The following is an 8,892-nucleotide window of genomic DNA, read 5'->3' as shown; positions in this document are numbered from 1 at the left end:
CCTCCGTGTCCGGGAGGGGCCGTGACCTCCGTGATTTTGGACCTGTGTCACGGGGGTCCTGGACACGGACCTCCGTGTCCAGGACCTCCGTGATTTTGTCCTGCTACCTAATGTGGAACAAACAAATCAAGTTAAAGTGATTTAACTGTTTGGTATGTCTGCTGTAGACAGTTCAGGATTCACTACCTAAGAGATGGGTGGTGAGTAACACTGCACGGTAGACTGTCAATTTGGTGGTAAGGCAGAGGCCCCTTCCACTCTCAGACATTATCACGGAATCTTCCAAAGGCAGCGCTAGCCTTGGATATCCTGTTGTTGACTTCTGCGTCTATGTTCACTGTTCAGGTGAAGCTGTCAACTGGCTGCAGGTTCTGCCTCTTGACTGTGATGAGAGGTTCCTGGTAGGGTATTTCGGGGCACGGGTTAGTACACGACTTAAGTCTTTTTGGTGCTGATGAAGGGACAGAAGTTATTGCAGTCTTTTGAAAAGCAGTCCACTTGGCGTTGAAGGCGCTGTCATCTGTGAACAGAAAGTCTTTTGTGACAGTATCCTTCACCTTTGTAATGGCCTGTAGGTGCCTGAGGTTGAACAGCGCACTGTCAGTCCTGTATCTTATTTATTTATTTATTTATTTATGCATATACAAGAAGGTACATTGGGATTGTGAGGGTACATAATATGGTAATTACAATCTTGTAAAGCCACTAGTATGCACAGCGTTTCGGGCAGGTCCTTAATCTAAGAAAATTTTAAGTAGGTAAATTAAAATCTGATGGGTATTCCATCCTGGAAATAACGAAAGGCATCAGTGAGCATGGCTGAGAATATCATGCTGAAAATTGTTGGGGCCAGATCACAGCCCTGTTTCACTCAATTCGCCAATGTGATGGCTTTTGACTCGTGTCCATCACCCAGTACTTTCTTTATCATACCATCGTGGAACTGTCAGACAATCGCAGTGAATTTGCTGGAACAGCCAAATTTCTCTCTTATTTTCCACACGCCATCTCTGCTGTCCGTATTAAAGTTCTTGGTCAGGTCGACAAAGGTCACGAAGAGGTCGTTATGATGCTCTTGTATTTTTTCTTGGTGCTGGCGTGCATCAAATATCATATCGACAGTTCTGCGTTCGTCACGGGAGCCGCATTGGCTTTCTGGGCAGACACCCCTGCTCTATGTGTTGAAGGAAGGGGTTTAGCAGGATAAGAGCCAGGATCTTCTCATAGATGGACAGGAGTGAAATGACCCGATGATTATTGTAAGACTGCCGGTTGCCTTTCCTCTTGTAGATGTTAATTATTCTGGCATTTTTTAACTGTTGTGGGACCTCACCTTCATTCCACATGGACTGGAAGAGCTTTGTCAGTTTCTGTCTCATGATTGGGCCTCCTGTTGTGTACACTTCAGCAGGGATTGCATCTGATCCTGGTGCTTTGTCATAGGAAAGCTGCTTGATAGTATTCCTGACTTCTTCTTTTGTGGGAGGTTTATTAAGGTCCTGATTGATCTTTACTATAAGATGGCGAGCAATGGCCTCAACGTTGATTAAGGCAGGGTGGTTAAGGACCTGAACAAAGTTTTCAACCCATCAATTGCTTCTTAGTCAGCAGCTGAATCCCATCTACACCGAGGAGAGAATCAGAGCCGGAGGGCTGTGTTCTATATATAGCCTTCAGAGCGTCATAGAAACGCTTGGTGTCGTGACTGTGTAACCTTGGATATTATCGGGCTTTTTGCTAAACCATTCATCCTGCATCACACGGAGTTTCCTTTGCCCCATTCGTCGGGCACTGGCAAAGGAATTCTTTTTCCCTTGTGGTGTAGGGTCATTCTGGTGTGCACAGAACAGGTGATTTTCTTTTGAAAACAATACATGTATCTCCTCACTGTTTTCGTTGAACCAGTCCTGCTTTCTGTGGGTTGCTGGTCCGATGTGCTCAAGAGCAGTAGAGTAGACTGCATCTCTGAAGACTGCCCACTTCACTTTGATGCTGTCCTGGCCATTCTGGGGTGTGTCTAGCATCCTGCTCTCTAGGTCGTTGCAGAAACCTTTAACAACTTTACTGCTCTTCAGCTTAAAGTCATTTAGTTTCTTTACAGTCTTCTGACCTTGAAGTCGTCGCGTGGGCAGGATGCAAAGTTTGCACTTAGACACAATGAGGCGACGGTCAGTCCAGCAGTCGGCACCACACATGGCCTTAATCACTCATGTCCTGCCTGTTTTTCCTCCTGGTGATGACATATTTAATCAAATGTCAATACCTAGAGTGTGAGTTCATCCATAATGTTTTGTTGTGGGTGGGAAGGCGAAACAGTGTGTCGTTGACGATGAGGTCGTCCGTAGCAAACAAACAAAAAGCCATTGCTGTTGCACTTGCCAGTGCAATGTCTTCCAATAATTCTTTCTTGGTTTGGTAGTCTCTCCCTACTCTGGTGTTGAAGTCCTCGAGGATAATAGGCTTCTCTGGATTTGGGACAGCTACACTGAGGTTGCCTCATAGAAATTTTTCCTTGTCATTTGGGCTGGTCATGGTTGGGGCATATGCAATGATCAGGGTTGCACTTCCCTTGATTCCAAGCAGAGAGTGGAGCATCATTAGGCAGTCGTCGATGCCCTCTGGGACCTCGGCAAATTTTCGGCGAGATGGGATCTGATGGAAAATCCAACGCCAGCTTCTCGTCGTTCAGCGCTACTGCGACAACTCCAGAAAAAGGTGTACCCACCACCACCACGTTTTGTAACCCGATCTTTGCCAGCCAAGCGTGTTTCATTGAGTGCTACTATGCCCACGTTTTAGCATGCTAGTTCCTTTGCAACCGGTGCCGCTCGTCTTTCAGGTCTGTCTGCCGTATGGTATCCAGCAGAGTTCGAACGTTCCGAGAACAGAGATTAAGCAGCCTCACATTTTTCTTTGTATTTGTTCAACCGCTATTAGGGATCCCCGCCAGCCGAGGCTTATTAGCCAGGGTGAATTAAAGCAGGCTAAGTTCAAGGCACCCTCTCTAGCCTGCATTTGTTTCTAGGCAGTGGATAGCCAGCAGTGTTTTACATGTCTCACTTCCCCTAGATGCACTCCACAACGCTTTGCTGGTCTGCCTTCCTGCGGGTTGAGCCATTCTGGTGGTTTAAATAAATAAAATATATAAATAAATAAATCAATGTTTATTTAGGTAAGGTACATACATACAAGAGATTTAACAAAGAATGATGGATTTATAGATAGGGCTAGTACATACAATGCATAGAGCCACTATTACGCAAAGCGTTTCGGGCATGAAAAACTTAAATGACTAAAGCTGAATACTAATTGAGTATAAAGAATAAAATGTGTTGAGAACAAATAAAAATAGAGATAAAAAAGGGGGGAACATGTCTGAAAAAGCAGCACAAATACAATTAGGTCGACAAACAGCATTGTTTAAAAGAAAAAAAGATAAGGGTTGACAATAGAGAGGTAAGGTAGGTTACACGGAATTTATTAGGTAGTGCTTCGTTTTTATCTTAAACTGATTGAGAGAGGTACAGTCTTTAACATGGTTGGGAAGGTCATTCTACATTCTGGGACCCTTGATTTGTAGAGCATTTCTAGTTTGATTAAGTCGTACTCTTGGAATATCAAAATTGTATTTATTTCTGGTGAGGTGCTCATGGGTTCTGTTACAACCTTCAATGAAGCTTTTGAGGTCAGGATTGGCATTACAGTTCAGCATTTTATATATGTATAATACACATGAGAGAATGTGCAGTGACTTAATATCTAACATATTCAGAGATTTGAATAGGGGTACCGAGTGATGTCTGGGGCCTGAGCTGGATATTGTCCTAATAGCAGCTTTGTGTTGAGTAATTAGAGGACGTAAATGATTTTGGTTAGTAGAACCCCAAGCACAAATACCACAGTTGAGATATGGATAGATGAGGGATTAATAGAGAGTCACCAGGGCAGGGCGGGGTACATAATATCTGATCTTAGAAAGAATGCCAACAGTTTTTGAAACTTTTTTTGATATATTTAGAATGTGTCCCTGGAAATTCAGCTTGTGGTCATTGAGAACGCCAACGAATTTGCCATCTAATTTGTTACAAATTTGGGTATTGTTTATTTTGAGATTTATTTGATTATAGGATTTATTGCCAGACAGAATATAGAAAGTTTTGTCAATGTTAAGGGTGAGTTTGTTGGCAGTTAGCCAAAGATGGACTTTATTTAGTTCAGTATTTACTGTGGCATTTAGGGCATTTAGGACTGGAGTAAATGAAGGTTGTGTCGTCAGCAAATAGAATTGGTTTGAGGTGTTGGGAGGCATTTGGAAGGTCATTAATGTAGATGAGAAAGAGGAGAGGGCCAAGTATGCTGCCCTGAGGAACACCAATGTTGATGGGTAGGGTGTGAGAAATTGAATTATTCACAGACACATACTGGAGCCTGTCAGTAAGGTAAGATTTGAGGTATTGCAGGGAGAGTCCTCTGACTCCATAATGATGTAATTTATTAAGAAGAAGGTTTTGGTGGTTGACAGTGTCAAAAGCCTTACGAAGGTCCACAAATAACCCAACAGGGAACTCATTTTTATGAAGAGCTGCATGAATCAAGTTAATCATACTAATACATCGTTAGTGCTTTTTTGGGTCTGAAGCAATATTGGCGAGAGCTAGGTATATTGTGTTTAGCTAGATGAGAGTAAAGCTGCTTGTAGATTAGTTTTTCAAATTTTTTGACAAGTTAGGCAGGATTGATATAGGTCTGTAGTTGTTAACATCTGTGAGATCACCACGTTTGTGTACAGGGGTTACTCTCGCTTTTTTTTAGAGTATCTGGAAAGGTTTGGAGTTCAAGTGACTTGTTGAAGAGCAATGCAATAGCAGGGGCTAAAGATCTGGAGGTTTTTTTGTAAATTAAAGTTGGTATCTCCTCAAGGGTACTAGACTTGGTTTTAAGGGAAAGGATAATCTCATTGACGTCAGTGGAATTAGTAGGCTTTAGGTACAGAGACTGTGGATAGTTACCTGTAAGATAGTCCTTAACATCAGTACTGGAAGATGGAATATCATTTGCAAGGGATGACCCAATGGAAGAGAAGAACCTATTGAACTCAATAGCAGAATCAGAGGCTGAAAGCTGACCATCGTTATTGGACAGGAGTATTGGTTTGCTATTTAAAATCTTCTTTGATCCCAATATTTGCGAAATTGTGCTCCAAGTTTTTTTAATGTTGCTCTTTATTTGGGTAAATTTATCTTCGTAGTATTTAGTTTTGGCTCGTCTAATTATCTCAGATAGCAATAATGAGTAATTTTTTAGAATTTTTTGGAGACGGTTCCTAACCCATACTTTTTCTCAAGTATCATGTTTTTTATTAATGGATTTAGGTATTCCCTTTGTAAGCCAGGGATTGTTAAGCCTTTTGGTTGTGACTTATTTTGTTAGCATAGGATAGTGGGTGTTATAAAGGCTAAGAGTTTTTTGAAGAAAAGATTGCACTGCTAGGTTTATGTTACCTAACTCAGACTCCCAGTTGACATTATCAGCAGCAGTTATAAAATTGTCTATAGCAGTTTCATTGTGCAGCCTAAAACTTAACTTCCTTGACTCTAGAGGTGGTTTGTTAATGTTATCTTGAGATGATTTCGGGGCTTTTTAGTGTCCCCGCGGCCCAGTCCTCGACCAGGCCTCCACCCCCAGGAAGCAGCCCGTGACAGCTGACTAACTCCCAGGTACCTATTTACTGCCAGGTAACAGGGGCATTCAGGGTGAAAGAAACTTTGCCCATTTGTTTCTGCCTCGTGCGGGAATCGAACCCGCGCCACAGAATTACAAGTACTGCGCGATATCCACCAGGCTACAAGGCCCCCATGTTATTTAAGAGAAATGTGGGGTAATGGTCTGTAGTGCTATCGGTGATTATACCTGAAGTAAGCGGAGAGGTTATGTTGGTCCAGATGTGATCTAGAGTCGTGGCAGTACTATCAGTGTTTCTAGTAGGTCTAGTGATTAAGGGTATGAGGAAGCAGGAATTCGTACAGTTGAGGAAGCTAACAGCAGTAGGGTGTTCAGGCTCGCAAAGGTCAATATTAAAGTCCCCTGCGATAATTCGATGGTTTTAGTTCAGTCTGTTATCGAGTATTAGATTTCTAAGGTTTGAGTTGAATTCGGACTCATCAGTGTTAGGAATTCTATAGACTGCGCCCACAGTCAGGACAGACTCGGCACCCTTGATTCTGAAACTGGCAAAGATATACTCCCCACAGCAGTCTCTTGTTCTAATTACTTTTAAGCATGTTAGTTCTTGGTGGTAGTAAAGAGCAGTACCACCACATCTCTGAATTTGACGACAGCTGTGAATTGCCGTTTCCTCTGTGCAGTCTGCCAGGTCCAGTCTTCGCATGTGTTGGTAGACAATCCTTAGTTCACCGAGGCTCTCAAACCTTCGGCTACCCCTCACCTGGTTTTGCCCGCCTGTGAAAGCGGTTTACCGGAGTGTGCCGATGTTGCATGCAAACAGCTACTAGGAGCCACATGTGAGAGTTGAGTGTAGGTGGGAACCAAAGCAGGCGAAACCACCTGAAGGTGCGACAGTTCCCTATCAGAGGAATTACTTCCTCACTGACACTCCAGCCAGAACTGGACCTACGTAATCGGGGTATTTAGCCACACATATTTGCTCGAGATCTATTTAGCCACACATCGAAGGGTATTTGCTCGAGAGCTACCATGCATGTAGCTGTTTTCAGGAGATAGTTTTTTTAGCACTGGGTGAAGGTGCACATCTTGATAACTAAGGAACGACGGGGTTGTCCCAGTGAGTGTGATGACCACACTGTCATGGTAAAATATCTAGTAAGAGATTCGGCCAGCTCCATTATCACCTATTCTACTCATTCACTTCTATTTAATCAAGAACTGCAGTCAAGAACAACAACAACAACAACTACTTCCAGACGTCTAGACAATACCACCAGTCTACCTTGTATTAGAGCCAAGCCTGAATATTTTTGTAATTAGATTAATTTATTTTATAGATCAAAGTAAAGTATTTTTAAATGTTTTTCCCTCTGATTTATCCTACAGTTTATCTCACTGTGAAGACACCTTTGCAGTTTAACTTTTTTTTTTTAATATTTTGTGACTGGCATTAGAGACTTCACGACCACTAACGTTTCCCGTCACACAATTGGGGGCCTGTCCTAGGAGCTTAGCTCAGGTAATGCTTCTAGACCCTTCACTTCAAGTTGTGGTAACTGTATTTGGTTTTATTACAAATTTAATTTTTCAAAACTCTTATTCTTTCACTAATTATAATGGTGCTTCATACTGTTTGCTTTCCAGATGTAGCATTTTATGATTGTTGGATAACTTTGGATTACATGGTGTCTGCTGGCCACAGTTATACTCGTGATTGATTGTTCCATAATCTTTGCTATATCCTGTGTTTCCACCTTATTCTCGACCCCACAGGAGAGTTCTCATTCAGACAGATCACCCCCTCTGGTACCCTGGTACTTTGGTCTGTCTTCGGGTCAAGTACACCCACATCTTTGCAATCCGAACGTAGGAGGATATAGAGGGCCAAAGTTCCTCTCGCACGGTCTGTGCTGTAAGGTTGGGACCCCTTCAAGCAGTTCTCGTCATTAATTGACACTTTGCACCCCTACGCGTCGGTCAGAGATATGGTACTTACACAGGTAGGGGGTTAATATTCTTTTCCAGAGCACAAAGATTGTTAATTCTGTAAGTACTATCTAGGTTTAGAAGGAAACCTCTTACCTTTGCTCCCGTCATTAGAGACAAGGTAAGAAATCTCTACAATTTTTGGACTACCTTTGAGACAACTGTCTCACCATTCAAGTAGGTAATTGTGTAATGGAGGAATGTATATGTTTATCTCTCAGAATGTTCGGTAATATGTTTATTGTTTGTAATGTGTGTCTATGTATGTATTAACAGGATGTACTGAACGGGGTGAGAATAGCTTGAGCAACCAATCAAGCTTTGAATCGATCTTGATTCAAATCCAGGGATCCTATCACAATGGTTGTACTCTTCAAGTCAGTTGTGTTGTCCCGTCTTGAGTACTGCTCAGTACTCACTTCCCCCTTCAGAGCAGGAGAGATTGCTGAAATAGAGGGAATACAGAGAACATATACGGCACGCATAGACGCAATAAAGCACCTAAATTATTGGGATCGTCTCAAAGCCCTCCAAATGTACTCACTAGAAAGAAGACGAGAGAGATATCAAATAATATACACCTGGAAGATACTGGAGGGCCAAGTACCAAATCTACACAGTAAAATAACGTACTGGAGTAAACGATATGGAAGAAAATGTAGAATAGAACCAGTGAAGAGCAGAGGTGCCATAGGCACAATCAGAGAACACTGTATAAACATCAGAGGTCCGCGGTTGTTCAACGTCCTCCAAGCAAGCATAAGAAATATTGCCGGAACAACCGTGGACATTTTCAAGAGGAAACTAGATTTATTCCTCCAAGGAGTGCCGGACCAACCGGGCTGTGGTGGGTATGTGGGCCTGTGGGCCGCTGCAAGCAACAGCCTCGTGGACCAAACTCTCACAAGTCAAGCCTGGCCGCGGGCCGGGCTTGGGGAGTAGAAGAACTCCCAGAACCCCATCAACCAGGTATCAACCAGGTAACCTCATCCCTTTGTGTGTATTTTACCTCAATAAACTTATTTCAATTTCAATGTTAATTCAAGTAGGATTCCTCTTACCCTTATCCTCATCATATAGAGTTCCGGGTACAAGATTCCCTACTCCCTTGAAACTCTTAGTTTAATTTTTTATCTTGATTGTAACCTTGACTATTAAGTTTAAACAGGAAAGTTTACCATTGCCACGTCATCCTGTCACTCTGACACTTCATATTTTGGT

General features: G+C 42.6%; 1 protein-coding gene across 1 annotated transcript; it reads right to left on the bottom strand.

Annotated features, from left to right (window-relative positions):
* Positions 1-341: 341 nt before the first annotated feature.
* LOC138358005 (uncharacterized) lies at positions 342-2,195 on the bottom strand. The gene is made up of 3 exons (XM_069315440.1): positions 1,707-2,195; positions 1,334-1,568; positions 342-520 (listed from the first exon to the last, which is right to left on the bottom strand). The coding sequence occupies exons 1-3, from the start codon at positions 2,193-2,195 to the stop codon at positions 342-344; spliced, it is 903 nt and encodes a 300-aa protein (XP_069171541.1).
* Positions 2,196-8,892: the final 6,697 nt, after the last annotated feature.

The sequence above is a fragment of the Procambarus clarkii genome, chromosome 7 (assembly GCF_040958095.1).
Source record: "Procambarus clarkii isolate CNS0578487 chromosome 7, FALCON_Pclarkii_2.0, whole genome shotgun sequence".
Taxonomy (NCBI): Eukaryota; Metazoa; Arthropoda; class Malacostraca; order Decapoda; family Cambaridae; genus Procambarus; species Procambarus clarkii.
Note: the sequence above shows the minus strand (reverse complement) of the source record. Positions and strands in the feature narration are given on the sequence as shown.

What these genes read in the sequence shown, in the direction of transcription:
- LOC138358005 (XM_069315440.1), bottom strand. Translation starts at nt 2,195, where the DNA reads ATGTGTGGTGCCGACTGCTGGACTGACCGTCGCCTCATTGTGTCTAAG. An exon ending in ATAATATCCAAGGTTACACA is followed by an intron (nt 1,569 to 1,706) that starts GTCACGACACCA and finishes AACTTTGTTCAG; the next exon opens with GTCCTTAACCACCCTGCCTT. An exon ending in CCAGTCCATGTGGAATGAAG is followed by an intron (nt 521 to 1,333) that starts GTGAGGTCCCAC and finishes TTCTGTTCACAG; the next exon opens with ATGACAGCGCCTTCAACGCC.